The sequence below is a fragment of the Leucoraja erinacea genome, chromosome 30 (genome assembly GCF_028641065.1).
Source record: "Leucoraja erinacea ecotype New England chromosome 30, Leri_hhj_1, whole genome shotgun sequence".
In the NCBI taxonomy this organism is placed as follows: domain Eukaryota; kingdom Metazoa; phylum Chordata; class Chondrichthyes; order Rajiformes; family Rajidae; genus Leucoraja; species Leucoraja erinaceus.
This window is the reverse complement of record NC_073406.1, coordinates 16,890,824-16,918,798: the sequence shown is the minus strand read 5'-3', so window position 1 is coordinate 16,918,798 and position 27,975 is coordinate 16,890,824. Positions and strand designations below refer to the sequence as shown.

Here is a 27,975-nt window from a genome sequence, read left to right as displayed (position 1 = left end):
GTCTATTGCATCCGCTGCTCTAGATGTCAGCAGATCTACATCAGTGAGACCAAGCGGAGGCTGGGCGATCGTTTCGCCAAACACCTCCGCTCGGTCCGCAATAACCAACCTGACCTCCCAGTGGCTCAGCACTTCAACTCCCCCTCCCACTCTGTATCCAACCTCACTGTCCTGGGTCTCCTCCATGGCCAGAGCGAGCAACACCGGAAATTGGAGGAACAGAACCAATTCAGAACCCCCCCCAAACTGCATCAGTCTGAAGAAGGGTTTCGGCCCGAAACGTTGCCTATTTCCTTCGCTCCATAGATGCTGCTGCTCCCGCTGAGTTTCTCCAGCATTTTTGTGTACCTTTGATTTTCCAGCATCTGCAGTTCCTTCTTAAACACCGTCACTTTGTTGTTGAGTTGGAGCTGCATTCTTCTGGGCATTTGTTGATTCTGTTCTTGTCTAATCATGAGACTCTTGAAATTTCGCTGCTTCCTCACTACCTGCACTACCATTTTGTTCTTCCATCTGAGTCATTGATCAATACTAAATAGTGGCGCCCAATGTAGGTGGCAGACTGTGCTAGTCACAGAAGTTGATCTGCAATCACCCATTACAATCACCCCACTAAATCTCTGCTACAATGACACGTCTTACTTTATCTATGACATCTGTACACTGTGGATGGCTCGATTGTAATCATGTGGTGTCTTTCCTGGTTAGCACACAACAAATGCTTTTCACTGTCCCTCGGTACACCTGAGAATAAACTAAACTCTAGATTGGTAGTGGGGTTATATTTTCTATTTTCTGATCTGTGAGAACCTTAGGTGGCCATAACGTAAAAGTTGATGCCAATGAGTGGGAAATCAAAACCACTTCAAATTTTCATGCCACAGTTGGAAATGCATCCACAACTTCACTCTGCCTACAGCACAGATTTTGCAGGTGTAATTCCACACTGCTTCATGATGGCACGAGCGATGCAGTTTAACCAGTTTGGGTGGGGCACTGGATATTTCCACAAGGATTGCTGCAATTTTCGAGCATGAAGTGTAACAAATATCTTGATGTCACCAATCAAACTTAAGGCTTGTAAAAGGTATTACAATTCTCATTGGACAAGTTTTTGCATAATACATTGTAAACACGGGACAAGTTTCTATTATTTCAGACTTCCCACACGTACGTTTGGATTTTTGCTGAAGGTAAGTGAACCAGTTTAATGCCAATCTGTCAGTGGTATTAATCCCCGAGTGTTTCTTACTTTAATTATTTCACTGAAACTAGAGCGGTTAGCAACTGAACTCTGCTTTCATTAAACAAATAGTGCATTATTTATCTAAGAGCCTGTAAGTTGAAAGTTGCAATGAAGAAATATTTAGTTTGTTTATTCCCAGCATTTATGTTACACAGCACTAAGAATATATTTTTAACTAAACTGATATTAAGGTATCAGCTTGATGCCTGAGGTTTAGTTTGAGCTGGTGTGAATTTGTCAATAAAATGCTGCTCTGACAGATTGTTAAAAGCTCCTAAACTAGATACTGATTGCCTACATTGAAAAAGCATTGTGGCATCGATCAGTTTGACAGGACACACTTTCTCCCCATGCTTCATGTTGCTGCGTTCATCTTTATGTTTGCACTTGGCATTAAGCCCCAAATCCTATTAGGAAGCTTCTCATGATTCATTCAAATGAAGACACAAGAAACTACAGATGCTGGAATCTTGAGCAAAACACATAGTGCTGGAGGAATCGCCAGGACGGGTGGCATCTGGTGAGGGAATGGATAGAACATTTCGTTGGGACCCTTCTTCGGACATTCAAATATTGGACCACTGTTTTAACGGCATTACGGTATCATTAATAATTGGACATTTCCAAGAACTGAATGATCTGAAGATAGTTTAATGAACGGACATATATGAAATGCTGTTTTAAATTGTGCTATACACATGCAATTTTGGGTCAAGGGCATTAACTTAAACCAACGTCCCATCCTTAAGTATTAATCTTAATCTTAGAGTATGGATAGGAAGCTGAATGTCACAGGATAAATGCTTTGTACAATGCTGTCCTGTGCTATAATCAGTTGATAATCAGGTACGGAAATATTTTAGTATAAGAAAAGATTGTAAAATCCCAATCTGTGTTACGGTGGGAATAGAAAGGATGTTTCTCTTTCTGGATGAATGAAAGGGTTACTGTTTAAAACTAAGGAGGAAGCCATTTTAAAACAGATGAGGGGAATTTTTTTACTCACAACTGAATATCTAAAGGGCAGTGGAAGGAAATCTGAATAATTTTAAGGCAGAAGAAATTGGATTCATGATGTGCATAAAGATGAATGATTACTGGAGGCAGGTGAGAATATGAAATTGAGGTTAGTTTTTTTCCCTGTTGCCTTCCACTTATTATTCTTCAGTCACCACCAGTTTTTCCTCTACTATTTTCAGGCTGAACAAGGATCCCTAACTGAAACGGCACCTATCCGTGTAATTCTAGGGATGCTGCCTGACCCGGTGAGTTGCTCCAGCACTTTAGGAACTTGCAGTCAGATCCGCACTGATCGAATTGAACAGTAGAGCAGGTGTGATTCTTCTTGTAAGAGAGGATGCTATGGAGAGATATAGATCATAGAACAGCACAGGAACCGTTCCTTTGGCCTGTTCATGATCCATATGCCTATCTAATAGCCACTTAAATGCCTCCACCACCACCCCTGGCAATGTGTTCCAGGCTATCTATGCAGGGGGGGGGGGGGGGGGGTCTGACTGTCTACCCTATCAATGCTTCTCATAATTTTATATACTTCCATCAAGTCTCCCCTCAACCTCCAACGTTCCAGACAAAACAATCGAAGTCTATCCTACCCCCTCCATGTAGCTGAAAACATCTGATCCTGGCAGCGTTCTGGTAAACCACCTCTGCACGCTCTCCAAAGCCTGCATTTTTTCTAGAGTGAGCCCTGCAGGGGATCAGACAGGAAAGTGGATCGGAGACATAAAATCTGTCCTAATATAATGAACTGCTCGAGGGCCAACTTTAATTTCTTGTAGATAGACATAAAATGCTGGAGTAGCTCAGGCAGCATCTCTGGAGAAAAGGAATAGATGACGTTTCGGGTCGAGACCTTTCTTCAGACTGAGTCAAGGCAGAGGGAGACTATAGGTGTGAAAATATATTAATTTCTTATGCCCTTAATAGGGATTACACTTTGAAATGTACTTCGCTGAGTGTAATGCGTTTTGGTGCATTCGGAAATAACCGTGCATTTTGGTGCATTCGGAAATAATCATTTTTATCCGGTGTAATGGAACTGTAGGTGCTGGTTCAGGTCCGTCTGAAGAAGGGTTTCGACCCGAAACAACACCCATTCCTTTTCTCCAGTGATGCTGCATGTCCCAGTTACTCCGGCATTTTGTCTATATTAATGTAAAGTATATTAGCGTCATGTTGGCAAATTGTCATGAATGGTTCACTCTACTTGCCGTTGTCGTGCCAGCCACAAGGGGGCAGCGCCGCACCTTCCCTTGGACTTGAGCACAGATACTAGAGGAGCTGGACTTGAGCATTCAATTCACACCCCAGCTATCTAATAGCTTCACAGATAATGGCCACTGGGTAATGACAAATTACCCAGCTTGTTTGCAGCTACTGTTGTGAAGAATGTAAGAGCTGCATGGCAGGACCAGAGGAACTCTGCAGTTCGAGTAGCATCCGTGGCTTTTGGGGTGGATGGACGAATTGTCGGTATTTCAGACGGAAACCTTGTACACCCGATCCAAGGATCATTGGAAACATAGACATAACAATAGCAGTGGATACAAGATATTGTTACTGAACGGGCTACTTGGTTTCCAGCAGCAATTTTCAGTGGAGATGAGAACATCGTTATTGCAATTAACGACGCAGGCTTTGTACAGATCAGGTTCCCTGCTCTGTCTCGCTGCTGTTAGTGGTTATTGTACAGCAGTGAGATGTCCCGTCAACAGTACCAAGGAGCAGGCTGGGCACCTGTGCCACTACCTTTGGAATCAAGTCAGCAGCAATTGTATCTTTTTTTTCCTATAATTTGAAGTCTTTCAGAGATTTACGAGGGTTTTGTCAGGGCTAGAGGGTCTGAGCTATAGGCAGAGGAGGTTGATTAGGCTGGGACTCTATTCCTTGGAGCGCAGGAGGACGAGGAGTGATCTTATAGAGGTGTACAAGATCATGAGAGAAATAGGTCGGGTAGCGGCACAGTCTCTTGCCCAGAGTAGGTGAATTGAGGACCAGAGGACATAGGCTTGAGGTGAAGAGGAAAAGATTTAACAGGTATCTGAGGGGTAACTTTTTCACACACAGGGTGGTGTATGTGCGGAACAACAAGCTACCAGAGGAGGTAGTTGAGGCAGGGACTATCCCAACATCTAAGAAACAGTTAGACAGGTACATGAATATAGGGAGGTTTGGAGGGATATGGACCAAATGCTGGCCGTATGCTGGGTCTAGTGCAGCTGGTACATGTTGGCCGGTGCGGGTGAATTGTGCCAAAGGGCTTGTTTCCACACTGTAACACTATCTATGACTGTAGCAAAGATTAGTGTAACATTCACAGGAGAGAGTTTATAAATGGCGGAATTCCCTTCTCTGTGAAATATTTTGTTCTGCTCCCTGAATTCCTGGTCAAATTTCCTGGTTGCTGCCTTATATTGGTGGTTGCTTGCTGCACGGGGACATTTTCTCCCTGCAGCCACTTCCATAATTTGAAATTAATTAATGAGATTTGTTCATTTGCCTGCAGGTTTAAGTTTATTGTGATGTTCAGCAGCACAGTGAGATACAGGAGTGAAACATCTCAAAGTATCACAAGCGCATAGACGCAGACAAACACAAATCAAACAAGTTATACATAAATCTCTCTATTCTAGAAGAAACAAGTCCATAGTGGTGCAAGAGTGGGTTATAGTGTTCCATTGTTGAGGTAAGCTGGTTCAAGTATCTGATGGTTGGAGGAGAATAGCTGTTCATGAACCTGGTGGTGTGGGATTTTAGGGTTCTGTACCTCTTGTCTGATGGTAGCAGTGAGAAGAGGGCATGGGCCAGGTGGTGAGGATCCTTGATGATAGATGCCACCTTGAAGCAGCGCCTCATGTAAATGTTTTCAACGGTGGGGAGGCTATACCCATGATGGACCAGGCTGAGGCCACCACTCTGCAGATTATTTTATTTCTATATATGTTGGGAAATTGCCACAGGAGGTTGATTAGGCATGGCCACACCAGGCCATGGTGGAATCAGTCAGGATACTTTCTGGAGAACATCTGTAGTTGTTTACAATCTTTTCTGATACATATACATTCAAATCTCTCGAAACATTCTTTTGAATCTCCTTTTCAAAGATATGGTGACCAGACTGAAAATGTGTGATCTAACCTAGGGTTTATAGTGCTTGGCATTGGGTGGTGTTGATATAGGCAGCATGACTCAGACTAAGCAGAACGAATAACAGAACCTGCCTCATTAAAGGCAGCCAACTAGAAATGAGCAGCATTGTCTGGGACAACCAGGGATCAAAGTCCACACCACATGGTGCCTTGGGGTGTTTAATGTAAACTCACACTAATCCCTTGAAGAAATAAACTTGTTTAAATCATAAATTGTTTACATACATAAAATAATACCTTGGAATCACTGTTTACATACATGGACATATAACATAAAGTACAGCACAGGATCTGGCCTTTTGGTCCACAATGTCCATGCCAGCCATGATGCCTCTACCTGCATCAATATCCCTTCTTGCTGTCATACCCATGTGCCTATCAAAAAGCCTCATCAACATCACGATCATATCTGCCTCCACCAACGCCCCTGATAGCAGCTCCACCAGTGACCCACAGAAGCCAACCCTAACCACAAACCGGCCTCGTCGATTTTGGATGATCAGCAATGATCATATTGAATGGGGGTGCTGGCTCGAAGGGCTGAATGGCCTACTCCTGCACCTATTTTTAAAAATGTTTCTATGGCTGCACAGCACTGGAGTGCTTTTACATATCAACCCCCTTATTCAGTTATAGTGGACAATTGGTAGTAACACACACCATCTCCCCCTGTGTGGTCAGTTTTAGCAAAGGTTTACTGTACGTATAATGTATGATTTGACTGGATAGCATGCAGAGCAAGTTGCTCACTGTATCTCAGTACACATGACAATAATAAACTAAACTTAAATTAAGCACGCATAGACTTGGTCTCTTAGTCATCTTGTCTACGAATCTCTGAATTGTCTCCCTAACCATTCACAAATATCAATACATTATATTACGTATTCAAAACACCGATTGTTACCATTGCACTGAAATGTAACCGCTGTAGTAGTGGTGTTGTCGGTTGCATTTGATACATTGTTATGATAAGGTACATAGTATCCAGCAATGAAAAACACAACTGGGTCAGGCAGCATCTCTAGAGGACGTGAATTAGTGAGATTTTGGTGGGTCAGGACCCTTCTCCAGACTAATTGGAGGAGTGGGGAGAAAGTTGGAAGAGAAGTGGCGGCAAGACATTGCCTGGCCCAGGATAGGTGGATACAAGTGAGGGAGGATTTGATGGGCAAAGGTCTGAAGAAGGGTCTCGACCTGAAATGTCCCCTGTTCCTTCTCGCCAGAGACGCTGCCTGACCCGCTGAGTTACTCCAGCTTCTTTGTGTCTACCTCTGGTTGGACAAAAGCTGGAGATGAAAAAAGGAAAGGCTGTGAGATAAGGAGAAAAGAGTGGATATAGCCTGAGGCAGGGGTAAAGGGGGGGGGGGGGGGGGGGGGGGGGGGGGTTGTGGGAGAAATGGGTGAGCATGAGGTGGGGAAGAGAGAAGGGGAGGGGGGCGGTTGTTAGTTAGTTACCTATAATTGGATTCAATGTTCAATTGCCAACAACGATGCCTCTGACTACCTTTAGCTGCTTCTTTTGTGCACAGAGATTTTTTCACAACTCTGCACAGCGTCAAGCTCCATCTGGTGCAGGATCCACTTCGCAGTCACCATTCTTGAGGTCATGGTGGGACTTTCACCTCTCACCTGTAACTTGTGATAGTCTAACTTTGTTTAGAGATACGGTGATCCCCGCACATTAACACTATCCTGCACACACTGGGGACAATTTACACTTGTACCAAACCAATTAACCTACAGACCTGTACATCTTTGGAATGTGGGAGGAAGCGGAAGATCTCGCAGAAAAACCCACACGGGAAATGTACAAGCTCCGCACAGACAGCACCCGTGATCAGGATCGAACCCGGGCCTACTGGCACTGTAAGGCAGCAACTCTACCGCTGTGCCGGCTGGTGCTGGGCCCATTTTTATATAATTGTGTCAGAATTTGCCATTTGAGGTGCAATGTGTCTGGCATGTTTTTGTCATTCATTTTGAGTTAATGCTCACTAATGAGGCCTTGTTCACCATGGCTCTGCCCAGCAGACTCCCACCTGCCTCTTTTCCAATAAACATTATGCTCCAAGGACCTGGAATTTTAATACCATGGTATCTTTGAAGGTTACATTGGCAACAGCCAGCATCAATTTATGTGGGAAATTAAGAAACAGTTTGAAATCACTTTGTATGTTATCTTCCCGGAGACTTATATTGTTGAACTTTTCTTCATAATCCCTCTTCATAAAAGAATCCGTTCATCCAAGGACTCTCTTTCGTGAACTCTCGAAATTCCGGAACATCCACTGCTAAAGCAATTCCAATAAGATTAGGTCTCATTCTCCTAAACCCCACCAACTATATAAGATAGTTAAGGGCTTGGACACGCTAGAGGCTGGTGGTGGGGGAGTCCAGAACCAGGGGCCACAGTTTAAGAATAAGGAGTAAGCCATTTAGAGCGGAGACGAGGAAACACTTTTTCTCACAGAGATTGGTGAGTCTGTGGAATTCTTTGCCTCAGAGGGCGGTGGAGGCAGGTTCTCTGGATGCTTTCAAGAGAGAGCAAGATAGTGCTCTTAAACATAGCGGAGTCAGGGGATTTGGGGAGAAGGCAGGAAAGGGGTACTGATTGGGGATGATCAGCCACGATCACATTGAATGGCAGTGCCGGCTCGAAGGGCCAAATGGCCTACTCCTGCATCTATTGTCTATATGTCATTAACATTCCTCCTCCACACACACACACACACACATATGCTGTTCCATATGCTGCAGTTGCAGAATACTGCAATTGGACATGCGGATAACTGGAGATCCTGGAGAAAACCCACACAGGTCACGGGGAGAACGTACAAACTCCATGCAGACAGCACCCGCGGTCTGGATCAAACCCGGTTCTCTGGCGCTGTAAGGCAGCAACTCTACCACTGTGCCGCCCCCGTGAAGGGAATGAATGGAAGATGTTTCGGGCGGGGACCCTTCTTCACACTGATGCTGCCTGATCTTCCTAGTCCCTCCAGCAGGTAGGATTGGCAAATGAGTTAGTCCCCCAAGAGTTGTGCCTTGTGTAATGTCTTCCTGCCCAGCTCCTGCATCCAGGGATTAATGGTTCAAGCTCAAACCATAACAAAGAAACATGTGGATCATTTTGATTGTAACATTCATGATTATTTTTTATTGTGCATTATTTACAAAAGCCTATGTACACAATTTTCATTCAGCAGTGACATTTAGCTAGTTTCAGCAACAATAAACCACAGAGACATTTTTTCCATAAATACAGCCTAATGCAGTGTTTTAAAGGGTTTGACAGTGCTCCACTAACTTCATCATTTGTGCTTTTAGACTTCATCCAGTGACAATATTAACACAAATACACAAGACACAGATAATCACAAACAGTTTCTATGCAGAGGCAGTCAAAACTGAATCTCCAGCAATCAAAGTGCAATGCAGTTCAAGAATATAATCGTAAATTCTCATATTTTATAATCCTGGCTTCTGAGATCTTCCTTTCGCGAGCAAGGCTCCATCTTCACTCATGTCCACCTCAAGTCCATTAGCTGTGTTTCTTTTGGTAATTCTATAAAAACAAAAGACAATTGAAAATTATTTCCATTGTTATGACATCAAGCCCACACATGACAAGCTGAGTAGAGATGATGAAGTGATGAGGTACATGAGAACCTTTCCTTATTTGGTGATAGGTCAAGTTATACTTTGGGCCTCTATGTTGCATCATGATAGCTTTAATAGTCTTTCTACATGCACTCTCATTTAAGGAGGAGGGATGAGAGGAGGGGGATTAGATGTGGATTTACGAAGATGTTGCCAGGACTTGTGGCTTGATTTATAAGGAGAGGATGAGCAGGCTGCAACTTTATTGCTTGCAGCACAGGAGAGGTGATATTATAAAGGTAAATAAGATCATGGGGACAATAGGCAGAGTAGTTGCATAGAGTTTTTTTACCCAGAGAAGTGAAATCAAGAACCAGAGGACAAAGGTTTAAGGTGAGAGCGGAAACATTTAATATGAACCTGAGCGGCTACTTTTCACAAAGAGAATGCTGGGCATATGGAGTGAGGTGCGCTATCAACATTTTAGAAATACATTGGACAGGTACATGGATAGGAAAGACTTAGAAGGGATTTGGGCCAAACGTGGGTAAATGGGGATAGTGTCAATTGGGCACCTTGGTCAGCATCGGCAGGTTGGGCCGAAGGGCCACTTTGCACCTGACCTGCAGCCATTATCTTGCTGAATGTTCGACACTGACTACGATTTCTTAAGGGGCTGTCCCACTTGGGCATCATTTACGCATCACACAGGCGGCGCGCGAAGATTCTGTGAATCCCCAAATCCTGGGGCGCCGCTCGCGTCACTGCCTACGCCACCACGCACCATGACGCCCAAGTGGGACAGGCCCCTTTACTTTCTTATCCTCCAATGACTTCAAAAAGTGCAGTAGCATCACATCAGGCTACTGCCCTGTCCCATAAAGTTTAGAATATGAAACCATTGAATCATTTACTGATAGATGATTTAATAACTGTTTGGAAGGTAGGAGTTAGAAGAATGCAAGCACCAAAGAAAATAGCAGCAAGACTAGGGCACCTGCACTGCCACTCAATCTGATTGTGGCTGATCTAGCCCAGGGTTCAAATCCTCTCCCTGTAACCCTCAATTCCACAATATTTCCAAAATGTACTTATCTCTTGGAAACTCCTCTGTTAAACAAAACTTCACCACCTCTGGGGTGGAGATTTCCAAGGATTCACCACCCTCTGTTTTAAATAACCAGCCCCTTAACCAGTAATTAAGTCCCTCATTCAAGACTCTCCCACTCATGAAAACATCTCTGCCACTGCCATCCCCCTTTATGGTCACTAAGAGCACTCCTCATTCAAGCCTTAAAGAATATATCCAACTTCTACAACTAAGATATGGGACAATCTTCTCAACCCAACAATTAGCTGGTTGAGTCCCCTCATAGTTAGAGGGCAGCTACTGGTGTTGGATAGTATTCCTCAGGGTATGTACAGGATGGAGCTCTCACTTGTTGTTATATTGTACTGGTGAGGAAAAGAGAGATGTAGATCAAAGTTTGCCATCAGTCCCAAAGTTGAAGATACAGTGAGTTGTGTGGAAGAAGATTCAACGTGTGGAGGCAAATCTAGCAGATGGAATTCCACATCTACAAATTTGAGATGATCCACTTTGAACTTAAGAACTGGGCAGAAGGTTTTGTATGAGTCACCAACAGCTGAAGCCTCGTGGTGGAAAAAGTAACTAGAAAGGACGTTGAATGGGATAATGCTGCACTCTAGGTGTGGAGTTTGGTCAGATCTCAGAAGGAAAACGTTGTCCATAGTTGGGTTATCATTGCAGGAAAGATATGTTATCTTTGGAAGTGCAGATTGACCAGAATGATGCCAGGGATTTACAAAGGGTTAAATGAAGAGGACACGATTGAGGTGATCGATCTGAGATGTTTAGAATGTGAAAGGATTAAGTGGAATGGATAGGGAGACCAGAACAGCAAACTTGGTCTAAAAATGAGACTGCTTGATTCTGGTGAGGGGACAAGAGACTGCAGATCCTGGAGCAACTCAGCGGGTCAGGCAGAGGGCATTTGTAGAGGGAGATGGGCAGATGACATTTCGGGTGAGGAGGTCAGAATCTTGGGCCCCAATATGTAATTGGGTGAAGTTGCGGGCTGTGCTGCCAACATTGAAAGAGGGAACGGGGAAGCAGACGGGAAGAGGAGGAAAAGGTTAACGTGCAGGTAACATAATGACACAGGTGCTAAAGCAGACTAGTTCTTGTCCCAATGTGAAATTTAAGCCCGGGGAGGGAAACACAAGCCAAGCTTCAACACTGCCTATGTTAACACTTGCTCATTTTGACCTGCTGCAATAATGTCCCAAATTAAGCTTCCTGGCAACAGAACAGGGCAGAGCTCCCACAACACCAAGTCACTGTCCATCAATGCCAAGAGCCTGCTGTCAGTAGGAAGGTGATCCTTGACTCCAGTGCTTCTACCTTTGGGGGCGGGACATGTGAGGTTATATATTGCATTACTTCGTTGACCGTGTGAAAGGTAGACTGAGAGAAAAAAAAAAACTAGCTATTCAACACGGAAACAGGCCCTTCAGCCCAACTCATCCAATGCTGACTATCTTTTGGTGAGGGTGGTATTGGGACTGTTTATCGGGAAATGTGGTGGGGTTTAGTGAGGTTCTGGTATTAGCTGATTAACTGGGTTCAGTGTGCTGGCCATATCGAAATAGGGAGCTGAATGAGATTTTGAGAAGGATCAGATGTATTACAAAGGCCAGGAAAGAGTGTTCCAAGAATGTTCAGTCCTCTTCAATGGTGGGGTAGTGTCGAGAGGCTGAATGGCCTTCTCCTGTTCCCACTGCTTAGTCTTTTTCAGCCCACTTGCAGAAGGCAACTGGACCCCACCCCTACCTCAAGGACTCGAGGGAGGAGAGGTCCAATTGCTCTGCTCTCATTCCTGGTTTTCCATCGATTTGGCAGAAAAAGTCCATCTCAAGGAGAGCAGAGGACTATACATTCATGTCTCGTTCTCCTCGCCTTGCTCCCCACTTCTCTCCCCTCATTACCTGACCACATTCACAGGCACACAATGTAGCTCTGCCCTGTAAACCGAGATCCTGGACTGAACGGTGCTGGAAAGATGGCAGCAAAGCCCTCAACATCTCAATCCCTATCTACTTTGGCTGGTTTAATGCAATGGGTTTCCCCTCACCACTCTTCTCCATAAGCCTTGATTCTCCTCCTGATAGATACATTGTTCTGACACCTCACCCTACAGTGACATTGAGCCTGCTCTATCCTGTGGGAGGAAATATCCCCTCAGCATTTACTTGGTGTACAGCATGGAAACAGGCCCTTCGGCCCACCTTGTCCACGCTGACCAAGGTGGCATTCTGGGTTGGTTCCATTTGCCTGCATTGGGCCCATATCCTTGTGATCTCTTCCTGTCCACACATCTGTCCAAATATATTTTAAAATTCTAAATTGTATCTATTTCTATAGCTTTCTGGGCAGCTTGTTCTTGATATAAATTGATATAAAGGGCTCTTGAGTGAAAAGTTGCCCAGAGATCCCACTTCAATCTCGTTGTTCTCACCTTGAGCTTCTCCCCTCTAGTTTTAGAATGCATGTTTTAAAATGGCTGCCCAGGACGGCAAAATCTCAATGAATCTCACCCTTGTGCCACTAATAGCAAAGTGTGGAGTAATATTATTTCACTGCAGAACATGCTTCAGAAATGTTTGTAGCACGATGCAATTTCCACCCCAATGGCAATTTTTATGAAATACCAGTGGAAGCAACATCGCAAAGTACAAATCTAGTCTGCAGTAATTGCAATTTGCCATAATTATTCACTGAAGTCAAAATATTCACTGAAGGTTATAATTAAATATCCTCTTTAATGAGTCAGGAATCATTCATGAATCTGAATATTTTATAATGTTCCCTTTTATCATTCGGCACTCGTGGGGGACATACAAATGTCACAAGACCTGGCAGCATTGTAATTATTGTCTGAGATAATGGAACATAAAAAGTGGATGTTCATAATTAATTTAGAATTAACTGTGTTGGGACCAGATCGGCATGGATACCGTATATTTTCATTGTGACCCGTTAAGTTTCACGAAGAACAGGTTACAGAAATCGGTGGGATGTCTGGCTAATTGGGTCTCGGGGGGCGAGGGGGGGGGGGGGGGGGGGGGGGATGATGGATGACGAGGGGAGGAGGGGGGGATGCCAACACAAGTGGAGCTGCATGATGTGCAGCACCAGCAGACAGGTGGGAGGTTGCAAAGAGGGCAGCAGCACACATCCTGATTCACCGACCCATGGCTTCTCGTCTCCTCCCAGCACTCTCGATGGGGATTGGGGAGGGAGGGTCGGGAGTGGGATGAGTAACGCAATATAGGACTGCTACACAAGACAGACTGTCTTCATGTCTAATGTGCACGGTGGCGCAGCGGTAGTATTGCTACCTTACCTTAGTGTTGCGACCACGCCTTTGTGGTTGCAGCCCCTAGACTGTGAAACAGCATCCCCTTTCCCATCAGAACTGCCCCCTCCATCAACTCTTTTAAGTCAAGACTAAAGACTTATCTATACTCCCAAGCCTTTCCTGACGTCCTCTGAGTGAGGGCTACATGTGTATATATGTATGTAGTTTGTTTTGTTGTGCTATTCTTATAACAAATGTAAAGCACTTTGGCCAACGAGAGTTGTTTTTTAAATGTGCTATATAAATAAACTTGACTTAACTTGACCTTACAGCGCCAGAAGCCCAGGTTCGATCCTGTCCACAGGTGCTGTGTGCACGGAGTTTGTGCGATCGCCCTGTGACCTGCGTGGGTTTTCTCTGGGAGCTCCGGCTTCCTCCCACACTTCAGGTTTGTAGGCTAATTGACTTCGTAAAATAGTCCCTGGTGTGGGATGGTGTTAGTGTGCAGGGATCGCTGGTTGGTGAGGGGCTGAAGGGCCTGTTTCTGTGCTGCATCTCTAAACTAAATTAATCTTGGTGGATTAACCACTGCACTCGGGCTGTTTGCTGAAAGGTGACCGGGGTCTCAGTGCAGTGACATCCTCAGGATTTGTCAAGATCTATGCAGCACCCCAACCACTGCCAAAGCAGACAACACAAAGCACTAGAGGCAGACAAGAGCAAGCACAGGAAGACACACCAATTAATTAGACGTGTTAGTTCAGAATTTCAAAAAGTCATTCATACTTGTTTCAAACTCACCTTTCTGTTAAACTGCTTCAATATTTAATTCTCCTGATCTTGCTGCAAGAAAGTTACATTGAAACACGTCTAATTTTAGTCTAAAGCAATCAGCTTTTCATTCCAGTTCCCAAGTTATTTTAAAAATAGATCAAACATTTTGCTTAATGTAAATGTAATGATAAATGTCTGCTGCACAGCATCCCCTCCAGTGCAGGTAAAAAACACAAAACAGGCAGGCAAAAGAAAATGCATATGAAAGACAGCACGATAGGTCAGCGGATGGTCTCATGTCTAAAAGGAAAGCTAAAATAGACTGAACACAGGATCTCCATGTGGCGACTGTGCCAGCCAGTTAATGGCCCATTGCAATCACAAACCAGTGCCTCTTAACTAATCGTTGCTGCAGAATATGTGTGTGCTTAACAATGGCACGTCTCTCATGCCAGTATCATTTCCATCTTATCCCTGTTTGGAAACATTCAGGAATCGTTTTGATTTCCACCTGATGCAATGTGATTAAAGGCGGCTAACAAAATGACACATTTAATGCTCATCGCTGGCATCTCATCCCTTCTGCACACACTTCTTCAGCATGGTTCTCGACTACACCTGTCCCAGTCACTTTTGCTTGCCTCTTCCTGCAGATAAAACATTGCAGAGAGCACTTGGACAAGGACCTGCCTAACTTCCATCCTTCTGCCCTTCACCAGTTCACCCTAACATTATCCAGATCCAAAAGTATTCAGGTTGAACAAGCGAGGCCTTGCTCCTTTCACCTACCCTGGACTGTCCTGCCAATTTGACGGGTATTTTTCAGCCCCGATCCTCTGCAACCTTTTCGAGAATTTTCCAATGTTTTGCTTCGGTTCATGATTTACAGAAGCCAATTAAACCCGTAAACCGGCACGACTTTGGGACGTGGAGAGAAACTGGAGCACTTGGGAGAAAACCCATGCGGTCACAGGGAGAACTTAGGAACTCCGTGCAGACAGCACCCGAGGTCAGGATCGAACCCGGTCTCTGGCGCTGTGAGGCAGCAGCTCTTTTAGCTGCATCACTGTGTTGCCTCAATGCTGGTTGTGTCCAGCATACATCTCATCTGGACACATTTTGTTGCAATCCCACAATAGACAAAACACCACTAATACATATGCCTCCACTACCAACTCCATATGCTCCTGTTACAAGTTCCTGTGACTCGGCTTAAGCTAAATTAGAGCATTCCAATTTTCTGCAGAAGTGTATCCATTTAGAACATAAGACTGTTCAGCACAGGAACAGGCCACAATGACTGCTCAACAAGATGCCAGGTTAATCTAATCTCTGCCTGCACGTGATCCATATCGCTCCATTCCCTGCATATCCAAAACCCTCTTAAACACCACTAACACCTCCAGCATGCCTCAACTACCACCTCCAGCAACGCTTTATATAAAACTCTTTAACTTAACGTCATTTGAATGCATAAAACCCTCCATCAAAGCCAAGCAGCTAACACATTTTTATCCAGTCAAACCACATCAACAACGGTCAAAGCCAAGCAGCTAACAGTAGAAGGATGTACAAGTGATCTACTCTTAGAGAACAGAGGATGATAATGGTCAGGTGTAACCTTGAAGTTTATTTTATTAGGGAGGGGAAAGTGGCCGATACTGAACATGAAATTACTATACATGCAAATACACATTTTGCATGACATTTAAATATTGGAAGTAGGTCTAGCATTTTTTACACCAGGAAACCCCTCGAGCAGTTGCTTTGGCTGCCAGGAGCTCGTCATGAAAACAAATCACACTTCATGATGTGCGGGCAAGTGTGTGAAAATTTAGAAATTTCTCTGCCGAATTACCGAGAAACTTTCAGCCAGAGGGGGGGAAGTTTAAAGGGAATGTGCGGGGCAAGTTTTCTTTACACAGAGGGTGCTGGGTGCTTGGAACATGCTTCCAGTGGTGGTGGTGGAGGCAGATATGATAGTGGCGTTTAAGAAGCTTTTACACAGGCACACGGATATGCAGGAATGAGGGTGCTGGCAGAGGAGATTAGTTTAAGTTGGCATTGTGTTTGGCTAGGAGTTTATGGGCCGAACGGCCTGTTCCTGTGCTATACTGTTCCATGTTCTATGTTACTTCCAGAGTGATGGCCATAAGAGTTAGGCTCAAACATGGCGGGTAGAGTTAATGTCAAATTTAGCAGTGCTGACCTATGGGGAATAGGCATCAAGTCTCTTCAACAACCAAACCAATAGCAGTCAAAACCATTGGGAATTGCAGATGCATTATCCAAGAGAATAAATTAAAAAGGAATTAAGGGAATGAAGTGGAAAATGTGGATTACTTTTATTGTCAGCATGGGCTCGATGGGCTGAGTGGCATTAATTATCATCAGAAAATAGAAAAATATAATTGTGTTTGGACAAAATGGATCATGTTAATGATTAAGAGAGACACAAGGATTTGCAGGTGCTGGAATTTTACATAAAATACAAAGTGCTGGAGTAACTCAGCGGCATCTCTGAAGAACATGGACAGGTGATGTTTGTAGTAGGGGGAGAAGGTTGGAAAAGGGGTGGCAGCAAGGCAAAACTTGTCAAGTGATAGATGCATATAGGTGAGTGTGTTTGTGTTTGGCAGATGGGTGGAGAAAGGCTGGAGCTGAAAAGGAGACCAAAGGAGACGAGGAGACAAAAGTGTGTCAGGTACAGGATAGTGGGAGAAAATGGGGGGGGGGGAGGGGTTGGGGGGGGGGGGGGGGGGGGGGGGGGGGGGGGGGAGTGTTACCTATGTTTAACATAGCTGCTGCCAAGGGGCAAATGGACATTTACACAGTCTCCATGCTGCCTGTTCATCTGTGGGTGTCAGTCAGATCAATTGGAAAATTATATTGGGTAATATTAGGGTTAACTTTGTTAGCTGTTATGATTTAACACACATAATTTTTATTCCTCTAATTGTGAGGCATTTATGAATGGGAATAATGAACAACTCTCCTGGTGAATGTGAGCTCTGGAATTAATATGGTAAGTACATAATAGCAATTTTGATATGAAATAATTGGAAATGGGGCATGAAAAGAATTTGGGATTCTAACCAGTTGACGAGAACAAGGCTGTTGATCAAAGTTTGTATATTCAATCAGTAAACCTATTGTCAATGTTTTAGTTATCTTTCATGGGTGTTGTGGAGAAGAGTCCGAAGTTTTCAAGAGAGAATTAGGTTTGGCTCTTAGGGCTAAAGGAATCAAGGGATAGAAACATAGAAACATAGAAATTAGGTGCAGGAGTAGGCCATTCGGCCCTTCGAGCCTGCACCGCCATTCAATATGATCATGGCTGATCATCCAACTCAGTATCCCGTACCTGCCTTCTCTCCATACCCCCCGATCCCCTTAGCCACAAGGGCCACATCTAACTCCCTCTTAAATATAGCCAATGAACTGGCCTCAACTACCCTCTGTGGCAGAGAGTTCCAGAGATTCACCACTCTGGAAAAAGCTGGAACAGGGTATTGATTTTGGATAATCAGCCATAATCATATTGAAAGAGCTAGATGGAGCTCTTAAAGATAGCGAAGTCAGGGGATATGGGGAAAAGGCAGGAACGTGGTACTGATTGGGGATGATCAGCCATGATCACAGGTGCTGGTTCGAATGGCCTACTCCTGCAACTATTTTCTATGTTTCAACCATCACAAATGTCTGGCTGTTTCTCCACAGAACAGACATGCAGGAGGCACAATACAAATACTGAAGAATATATACTATGAACACACAGATTGAACCTGAATCCAAACAGCATTTTCTTACCTGACAGAGTTTCTGTGGTTCGGATTTCTCGAGCTTAATTTTGATCTCGGGACGGGGTAGCTCCCTGCTCTTGTTAGCGTCCAGGAGTAGAGAGCGAGGCCCACCTACAGTCACCGGGGGCAAATGGGCAGAGGGTAGTGCACGTGAGGCCACAGGTAAGAAGACATATGGTGCCAGGACAGGCAGGAAATGCACCGCAGCTCCAATGCAACCTAAGTGGTCCCAGTAACTGAGACCATGGGGCTCAAGGGCATCTCCACATTCCTGGTTCTTTCTCCTCACGGACTGAGTTCATGGGAACACTATTGTTGTACCTTTTATCTGCATGGTCTTTGAAGTTATTTAACAGCCACTGATCATTAGATATGAGTATCTTGAAACAATGGGGGACAATGTGAACTTTCTTTTGGCTGCAGGGCCTAGTCTATCCCCCAATTAGATAACTGATTGGTTTAGTGATACAGCGTGGAAACAGGCCCTTCAGCCGACTGAGTCTCTGTCGACCAGCGATCCCCGTACACTAACATTATTCTCCACACTAGGGACAATTTACAATTTACAGAAGTCAAATTAACCTACAAACCTGTACGTCTTTGGAGTGTGGGAGGAAACCGGCACACCCGGAGAAAACCCACATGGGTCACAGGGAGAACATTCAAACTCCGTGCAGATAGCATCCGTAGTCAGGATCGAACCTGGGTCTCTGGTGCTGTGTGGCGGCAACTCTACCGCTGTGCCGCCCTTGCTGCATCAGGCTTTGGGTCCCAGTGCCTGTGCTAGTGAGGATCATGATAAGTGTTTAAGGAGCACTCTGAGTGGAGCAGCCTTGCTTCTCCTGGGCCACTATCACTGCTGGACTCCAGCTCAGGACCCCTGTCATTCACATCCCTGGTCTGCCCAGAGACCACCCTCAATGTGAAAAAAACCTATGCCTTCTAGTTCTCAATGCCCCTACCTTAGAAAAATAATCTGCATTCACCTTTCTATTCAACTCATGATTTTATACACCTCAATAAGATTACCCCTCAGCCTCCTGTGTTCCCAAGAGTAAAGTACCAGCCTGCCCTATCGTTCAGACCCTCAATTGCTGGCCACATCCTTGTAAATCAACATTGAACCTTTCCCAACATAATTGTATCTTTACAATAGCAGGTTGACCAAAACTGAACACAATACTCCAAATACGGCCTCACCATTGTTTGGTACAACTGTTACATAATGTCCCAACCTCCATACTCAATTCCCTAACTGATGGAAGGCCAATGTTCCAAAGCCTATGCCCCTTTCAGAGAACTATATACTTGTACTGTTAGATGCCTCTACTCTGCAACTCCCCAGGGCCCACCATTCAATGTGAAGGTCGTGCCATGATATGACATACCAAAACAACTTGCACAACCAAATTAATCTCCCTTGGTCATTCCTTGGCGCATCTTCCCCAGTTGATCAAGATCCGCTGTGATTCTTAATAACCATCTTCACTTTCTACGGCACCACTTATTTCAGTATCATCTGCAAACTTAAGAGCCAGTCCCACTTGGGCGTCATTTGCACGTCATTTACGCGACATCATTTACGCGTCACGACGCATGTGTGGTGACGCGCACATGATGCGCGCTTAGTGCGTGGTGACGTAGGCAGTGACGTGCGATCGCGCTAGGCGCCCCAGGATTTCGGGATGTACAAAATCTTTGCCCGCCATCTGCGTGACGTGCTAAAGTTGCCCAAGTGGGACAGGCCCTTGTACATGCTCATCCAAATCGTTGATATGGATGACAAACAGCGGGGGGCTCGCCACAGACCCCTGCAGCACACCACTGGTCGCTGGTCTCCGGTCTGAAAAACCACCTTCCACCACCACCCTCGGGCCATTGAGGAATTTGGGGAAATGTGTGTGGAGCTGGATGCTGGACGGACCCACCTGTTGAGCTACCAGCGCTGTGAGCACTGGTGTTACTGGTGCTGTCATCCAACCATGTGCTGTAGGTGAAGGAATCCCGCTTATGAGAGGCGTTGGAGGATAGGCTGTCCTGTGGGCAAAAATAAACAAATAACGGGAGGTTGATCTGTGCTTGGAACTGAATCTGAGGTGGAGCAAAATGTAGAGTAAGAATAAATGCAAAGTAGAACAGTGGCATTGGTTGTATCATCGTTGGAGCAGTGACCAGAGACTGGACTAACATGGAGATATAAAGAATTGCAGATAGACAAAAATGTTGGAGGAACTGCCACTTGGGCAAGAGGCAGAGGACTGCAGATCCAAGGGAACCCATTGTTTACCCGAAACGTCACTCATTCCTCTTTCCAGTGATGCTGCCTGGCCCGCTGAGTTACTCCAGCGTTTTTGTATCTATCTACGGTTTAAACCAGCATCTGCAGTTCCTTCTTACACACTGAACTTTTTGTTTGTTTGTTTAGTTTAGAGAAACAGAGATGTAACCCGGCCTTCGACTCACCGAGTCCGCGCCGACCAGCGATCCCCGCACATTAACGCTACCCTAAACACACTAGGGACAATTTACATTTATATCGAGCCAATTAACCTACAAACCTGTACGTCTTTGGAGTGTGGGAGGAAACCGAAGATCTCGGGGAAAACCCATGCAGTCACGGGGAGAACATACAAACTTCGTACAGACAACACCTGGAGTCGGGATCAAACCCGGGTCTCCGGTGCCACAAGTGCTATAAGGCAGCAACTCTACCGCTGCGCCACCGTGCCACCCAGAATGGGTTTATAATGTGTTTTACAGAATGTCCCCATATCTGTGTAGGAAAGAACTGCAGATGCTGGTTTAAATCGAAGGTAGACACAAAATGCTGGAGTAACTCAGCGGGCCTCTTTACATATCTGTTGTGTTGCAGCAAGTAAGAATTTCATTGTTCTGTTTCGGGACATATGACAATAAAACACTCTTGACTCTTGAAAGTTTGAGAGAGGGTGAGGAGGACGGGCAGAAGGGCCAGACGGTCATTGTCTAGGATTGGCTGCACAGCAACTAAAGGGTCACGGTGACCTTGCTCTGGGGTTTAACAAAATCTCTGTGTAGTTGTTTACCATCCCAGTGTCATAGTCTTCAAGTGTCATAGTCTTCAAGTGCTTCATTTTCTTCCACGACACTCGCGAAGCTGCTGGCATTCGATGATGAGCGGGACAGATCTTGAGCAACTTCACACGGAGTCTTCTGATTTATTATTACTCTGTAAGTACAATAAAATGTACATTTACCTCAGACGATTTTTTTTGTTACATTTGAAAGAAATGGCACAATAATTATTTGCCCTCGACATGAGATCAATGACTAAAGCTTATTGGTCTGTCCCGATTCCTCCTGAGAAGGTCAACTTTGCATTTTCTGTTTCTTTTGTAAACTTTGAAAAACTATATTGAGTCTGCCACAGGCATGGGTGGATTTCAGACCTGCCCGCTCTGTAAATGTGAGACACAAGAGACTGTAGAAGTGATGCAAAACACAAAGTGCTGGAGGAACTCAGCAGCTTAATGCAGCAGAGAACACAGAGCAATATGCCACAGGAACTGGCCCTTCATCATGGGGAGATTCAACAACAAGGGGGAGAATGTTAATGGTTTCAGTCTAGTTTAGAGATACATCATAGAAACAGGGTCCACGCTGACCATCAATCACCCATTCACACTAGCTCTATGCTATCCCACTTTCCCATCCACTTCCTGACACACTAGGGGCAATTTTCAGAGGTCTATTAACCTACAAACCTGCAAGTCCTTGGGATGTGGGAGGAAACCGGAGCACCCGGAGCAAACTCACGCAGCCACAGGGAGAACGTCCAAACTCCACACAGACAGCACATGCAGTCAGGATTGAAGATAGAGACAAAATGCTGGAGTAACTCAGCGGGACAGGCAGCATCTCTGGAGAGAAGGAATGGGTGACGTTTCGGGTCGAGACCCTTCTTCAGGCTGATTGGATTCAGACTGATCTTCAGACTGATTCAGTCGGGATTGAACCTGGGTCTCAGGCACTGAGAGGCAACAGCTCCACCACCCTATCTCCTCAAGGTATGTCTGGAAGTTCTTGTTCACCCATACCTGATGCCAGAGCCATGTCTTGTAATGAGAGGCAGCGAGAAGATCGGGGAGGGATGGGCACATGAATGACAACCTTAATTGCTTTGACATCCGATAGAAACACAAAAGGGATTACACACACCTGTTCTTTGTCGTGGGCATCTCCGGAGAACTCTCGTTGGATGAGTTATCAGACTTTGGTTCCTGCGATATATGACCACTGTCTGGGGTCTTCTGAGTACTTGATATGCTCTCTCTGTGGAGACCAAAGCTTCAAAACTCAGCACCATTTGTACAGGAAAAGAATATCTCCACACAGCACTCTCTCACTAATATTTGAACAAGAACAACAATGCAGTGGACAACTGAAATATGTACCGGCGTAGGATACTCTATCAATACCATCTTGCATTTGAAGTTTCCAACGCCGCAGTAGACAAACAGATACACTGCACGGGTGAAAGGGAATGCCTTTATATAGTATTACTTATCTCTTTGACAGCAGAATCAGGGCATCGGTTTAACATATCATCTGAAACACGGCACCTCTAACCTTAATCCTGTGCCAGAGTGTATATATATATAGATAGTTATTTATCCACAAGACATGGATTGATCGTGAAAGGCTAGTATTTATTGCTCTCCTCTCACTGCCTTTGAGAAGGTATATACAATGTAGAACAATACAACACAGGAACAGGCCCTTCGGCCCACAATGTCTGTGCCGAACATTATGCCAAGTTAAACAAACGTATTTTGCCTGCATGTGATTTATATCCATGTGTCTATCTAAAACTCTCATGAACCCCATATTGGTTTTTGCCACCACCACTGTGTAAAATTCTTGCATGGCACATCTTCTTTAAACTTTGCGAGTATCACTTTATGCCCTCTAGTCTTTGACATTTTAGAAAGAGGTTTCCGACTCTACTCAATCTATGCCTCTCATCATTTTGTATACCTCTCCTCAACCTGGTACATGGTAAATGGTAGGGAATTGAAAAATGTAGGTGAACAGAGGGATCTGGGAATAACTGTGCACAGTTCCCTGAAAGTGGAATCTCATGTAGATAGGGTGGTAAAGAAAGCTTTTGGTGTGCTGGCCTTTATAAATCAGAGCATTGAGTATAGAAGTTGGGATGTAATGTTAAAATTGTACAAGGCATTGGTGAGGCAATTCTATGGTGTACAATTTTGGTCGCCTAATTATAGGAAGGATGTCAACAAAATAGAGAGAGTACAGAGGAGATTTACTAGAATGTTCCTGGGTTTCAGCAACTAAGTTACAGAGAAAGGTTGAACAAGTTAGGGCTTTATTCTTTGGAGCACAGAAGGTTAAGGGGGGACTTGATAGAGTTTTTTAAAATGATGAGAGGGATAGACAGAGTTGACGTGGAAAAGCTTTTCCCACTGAGAGTAGGGAAGATTCAAACAAGGGGACATGACTTGAGAATTAAGGGACTGAAGTTTAGGGGTAACATGAGGGGGAACTTCTTTACTCAGAGAGTGGTAGCTGTGTGGAATGAGCTTCCAGTGAAGGTGGTGGAGGCAGGTTCGTTTTTATCATTTAAAAATAAATTGGATAGTTATATGGATGGGAAGGGAATGGAGGGTTATGGTCTGAGCGCAGGTATATGGGACTAGGGGAGATTATGTGTTCGGCACGGACTAGAAGGGTCGAGATGGCCTGTTTCCGTGCTGTAATTGTTATATGGTTATTATATGGTTATATAACCTTTGATGTTCCAGAGAATGGTAGGTGTGCACCCTATTTGCACTGATGCCTTCAGTGTGCTGTTGCTGTGGCAATTCTAGTGTTTAGACGCCTAGCAAGGGCAGTGGGTTCAGAATCTCCCATCTCAATTATGTGGTAGATAGAGACACACAAAATGCTGGAGTAACTCAGCGGGACAGGCAGCATCTCTGGAGAGGAGGAATGGATGATGTTTCAGGTCGACACCCTACTTCAGCCAGTCATTTCTGTCGTACTGGGACGAGTGCTTGAAATGTAATAAACGTACACAACTACAGACCCAGAGCTGGAAAGCAAGATTGGTCTGGATAAATGAAATAAAAACAGATGGTATACAAAAATGCTGGAGAAACTCAGCGGGTGCGGCAGCATCTATGGAGCGAAGGAAATAGGCAACGTTTCGTCCCGAAACGTTGCCTATTTCCTTCGCTCCATAGATGCTGCAGCACCCGCTGAGTTTCTCCAACATTTTTGTGTACCTTCGATTTTCCAGCATCTGCAGTTCCTTCTTAAATAAAAATAGAATATCTTTCTGGTGACAGTGCTCTCACTTTGCTGCTGGGCAGTGGGTTCCAAGACGGAGGCCCCAGCAACGAAGATGTTTGCCCGTTTGGAATAATGCACGGTTTGAGGAACGCCCTCATGTGATATGGTGGTCCATGCTCCTGCTGCCTTTAAACTTCTTGAGGGAGGGGGGGGGGGGGGGGGGGGGGGGTGAAGGTGGCAGGTTTGGGAGGTGCTTTTGGAGCGGTCCAGATGAGTAGATTTCTCAGATGGGCCACATTGCAGACTCTGTGCATTGGTTGTGGGGGAGTGAATGGTCTACCTGCCCTTTCATTGTAAACCATCTCAGTCTGGGACGTCGTAAGATTACCTTTTGGAATGAAAGCCCATCAACACTTAATGACATTATCCTTTGGACCCTCTTTAATCAGGGTAGCATGCTACACACTAGGTAACAGGTGTCTGTAAGTAATGTTTGCAATGGTGTTACCAGAGAGTTGTACAATGGGTCTGAACATTCTGTACAGTTCTACCACCTCGTACCTTCTCTCGACCACCTCCTGGATGTTCTCTATTCCAATGGCACTGCTTCGTCGAGAGCTGAAAGGTCCAGATTTTTTCCTCGTTGGACTCTTCCCAGGGATAATCAACGACTGTGAAAACATACTGCATTGTCATTCAGGGACACCTAATTAACTATTTGTGTTTTATAATGTGCTATTTTACATACACACATAATGATAATGCAATGATGCTTTAAGTCAACTGATAGAGAATGGGAATGTATTGTGCAAAATGGTGCTCACTAATATTGCATGGTTAGATATAAAACTTGGGCCACTGTGTCTGTGTTTCAACCATGAAGCCAAGGTAACTAATTCACTGCCTGCACATGATCCATATTCCTCCCATTTCCTGCTATCACTGACCCATCCTACCAACAACCAGAGAGTGGTTCTGAGCTATTATCGCTCTCACTGGAGACCCTCAGACTATCTCTAATCAGACTTTTCCAGACTTTATCTTACACTAAACGGTTTTCCCTTTATCGTGTATCTGTACACTGTGGATGGCTCATTTGTATTCATGTATAGTCTTTCCGCTGACTGGTTAGCATGCAACAAAACAGCTTTTCACTGTACCTCGGTACTCGTGACAATAAACTAAACTAAATATCCATGAGCCTATCTAAAAGTTCTTAAATGCCCCCAAACATCTCGGTCCCCACCACCAGCCTGGCAGCACGTTCTAGGGTAGAGAAGATTTACCAGGATGCCATGCCCTCTGGTAACATCTAGCCTGTGCAAGGGTAAATGTCATTACCCAATTCTGTTTCTCTGTCATCTTTGCCCGTTTATCAAAAGTGGCTCAGGGTATTTGGACTCTTCAGAAAAAAAATCAATCCCAGAATATTTTTGGGAAGGGGGGGTGGTTATTTCTTTGTTTTGATACAATTTCACATCTGCAAGTAAATTGACACAAAGTGACTAACCGATTCTGTGTTACAGAGTCAACAAATTGAGTTGAAGAAAATATGGAGCTGTGACTAATAGCTGAAATTTGTTCCTAGTATAATTCCATAACATGAAGCAATGTGTTAAGGTTTGCTTATAATGCTCCGTGGATCAGTAATTTTTCATCAAGCATTTAGGTTATGCTTTTTACATTGTTGATTGTGAAGAAAATGTTGCAAATATTGTCATTTAAACAAATTTCCTTTTAGCTTCAATTCTGCAGAACCATGACTTTTCGATTGTGCTTTTTTTGAATGGACATCTTCTAATTCCGTGGCCGAAAGTTCAATGACACTGACCACCCTGCCTTGTAAATAGAGCAGGAAGATGTGTTCACCAGCAACTCCATTGGAGATATCCTTCAGTTAGTCTGTAGGTCTGTTGACTTAAATCCATTGAGATGTGGGAAAACCAGAAGGTCAGCCAACTTGACACAGGTCACTGTACCGTCTCTGATACTATTGGGAACATTTCTTGACTATTGAAAGGTCCTCCCATACGCTAGGGTGTAGTCCCAATCTTCCAACCTACCTCAATGTGGATCTTGCACTTTATTAAAAACATCTGTACTTTTACTGTAACCGATGCTATAATGCTATAACACTATATTCTGCACTGATAGTTTTCTTATTGTGCTAACCGTGTATGGCTTGATTGTACTCACGTCTGGTATAATTTGACTGCATAGCATGCAAACAAAAGCTTTTCACTGCATCTCGGTATACGTGACACCTATAAACCAATGCCGATTCTTAGCAATTATCCACACATAGGCTTTTACTCTCTCTTCAATCACTCAATGTTTATAATGAATTGTAAGTAAATGAATAGAAGAATAAATAATAGATGGAGGCCATTCTGCCCCTCCAGCCTATTCTACCAATTAATGTGATAAGGGCTGGCCTGATCTTGGCTCCAGCTCAGTTCTATGCCTAATCCCCACACCCCTCGACTTCCCCACCGTCCAAACGCCTGTCCAGTTAGCCTTAATCACAGTCGATGGCTCAGCCTCCACACATTCTGGGGTGCAGAATTCTCTGTATTCTGAGACTTCACTCCCACAGGTTCTAGATAACGTCACTGTGGGAATATCCCCAAGCATCTACATTGTCAGACCACCTCAGAACATCGAGTTCTTCCATCACCTCCAAATATAAGTGTGGACCCAACCTGTTCAATCTTCCCTCACAAAACTTCCTCAAGATCCCAGCAACCATCCCATTGAACTTGCTTTGAACAAGGACATCTCTCCCTTGAGAATAATATCCACCATGATTTACGACAAGGACTGTGTATTTCATTGTTTGTATACCGTGATACATTCATACTTAAATTAACACATTAGGTAATAGTAACAAAGTAGCAGTTGTGAAATAAAAAGATCTGCATTTACTGTTGTATTCATGACATTACAACCCAAACAGTATAACAATAATTAAATCATATCACAAGCTAATCAGATCATGCAGTAATTAGCAAACCATTTTACTGATTCAAATCTTTGCTGGAAGGTACATTTCAGACTGTGGTTGCAGCCGCTCAGTGACAGTGTATTAGACACAACCACATTGATAAACCACTGTACATTGGTGATACATTCGTGCAGCCTGGTGCTATGCCAGCTACCAGAGCAGTGGGCTGCCAGCCAGCCTCTGCACTCGCCGTGAGGTGAGCTCCTGGCACTGACCAAGCGGCAAACCCAGTTTCATCTCATGCCAAACGGCAGGGAACTCAGGCAGTTCTTGGTAGCGGCAAGCTGCTGTTGCCGGGCAAGAAGGCTGCTCACTGCTCTTTATTAGCGCTGGATTAAATACACCACAGGCTGAGGAAGACGAGAGGTGAAGGATCCAGGGTCAGGCTCACTGAATATACCTGGAGCACAGAGAATGTGGGAAATTTGATGGGTTTCCACATTCAGACTCTTCTGATTATTGTTGTCTTCCAGAAATCCAGTGCAGTCCTCAAGAAGACAACACTTACACCATCAACACACTCTGCTGCTGGATCCATGCCTCATGAACAGTAGTTTAGCAAAGTTGTTACCAAAAGCAGTCACTGTGCGAACAATGCATCTTGCACGTCATAATAATCAGTTACCAGGACCAGAACTCATTAATCGTGATTGTCATTGAGATTAGGCCATGCACAAATAAATTGATTGTAACTAAA

The 27,975-nt window shown here is 44.5% G+C and overlaps 1 protein-coding gene and 1 long non-coding RNA gene across 4 annotated transcripts in view; one reads left to right on the top strand and one right to left on the bottom strand.

Moving 5' to 3' along the window:
• The first annotated feature begins 34 nt into the window (after positions 1-34).
• LOC129711701 (uncharacterized) lies at positions 35-27,975 on the top strand. Of its 3 annotated transcripts, XR_008725902.1 has the most exons (6): positions 35-1,193; positions 2,446-2,511; positions 13,736-13,851; positions 16,817-16,881; positions 17,141-17,202; positions 27,752-27,975. It is a non-coding gene; the product is annotated as an uncharacterized LOC129711701 (long non-coding RNA). The 3 variants fall into 3 exon arrangements; XR_008725903.1 differs by lacking the exon at positions 2,446-2,511 and having other exon boundaries at positions 36-1,193; XR_008725901.1 differs by lacking the exons at positions 13,736-13,851; positions 16,817-16,881; positions 17,141-17,202 and having other exon boundaries at positions 40-1,193.
• The window catches only part of LOC129711699 (rap1 GTPase-activating protein 1-like), a 280,412-nt gene continuing 260,986 nt past the window's right edge, over positions 8,550-27,975 (bottom strand). Inside the window, 7 exon segments of the mRNA XM_055659567.1 lie at positions 8,550-8,986; positions 17,988-18,091; positions 19,909-20,017; positions 21,046-21,087; positions 21,089-21,188; positions 22,178-22,291; positions 24,836-24,945. Of these exon segments, the coding sequence (XP_055515542.1) occupies positions 8,963-8,986; positions 17,988-18,091; positions 19,909-20,017; positions 21,046-21,087; positions 21,089-21,188; positions 22,178-22,291; positions 24,836-24,945 (603 nt within the window). The 3' untranslated portion in view covers positions 8,550-8,962.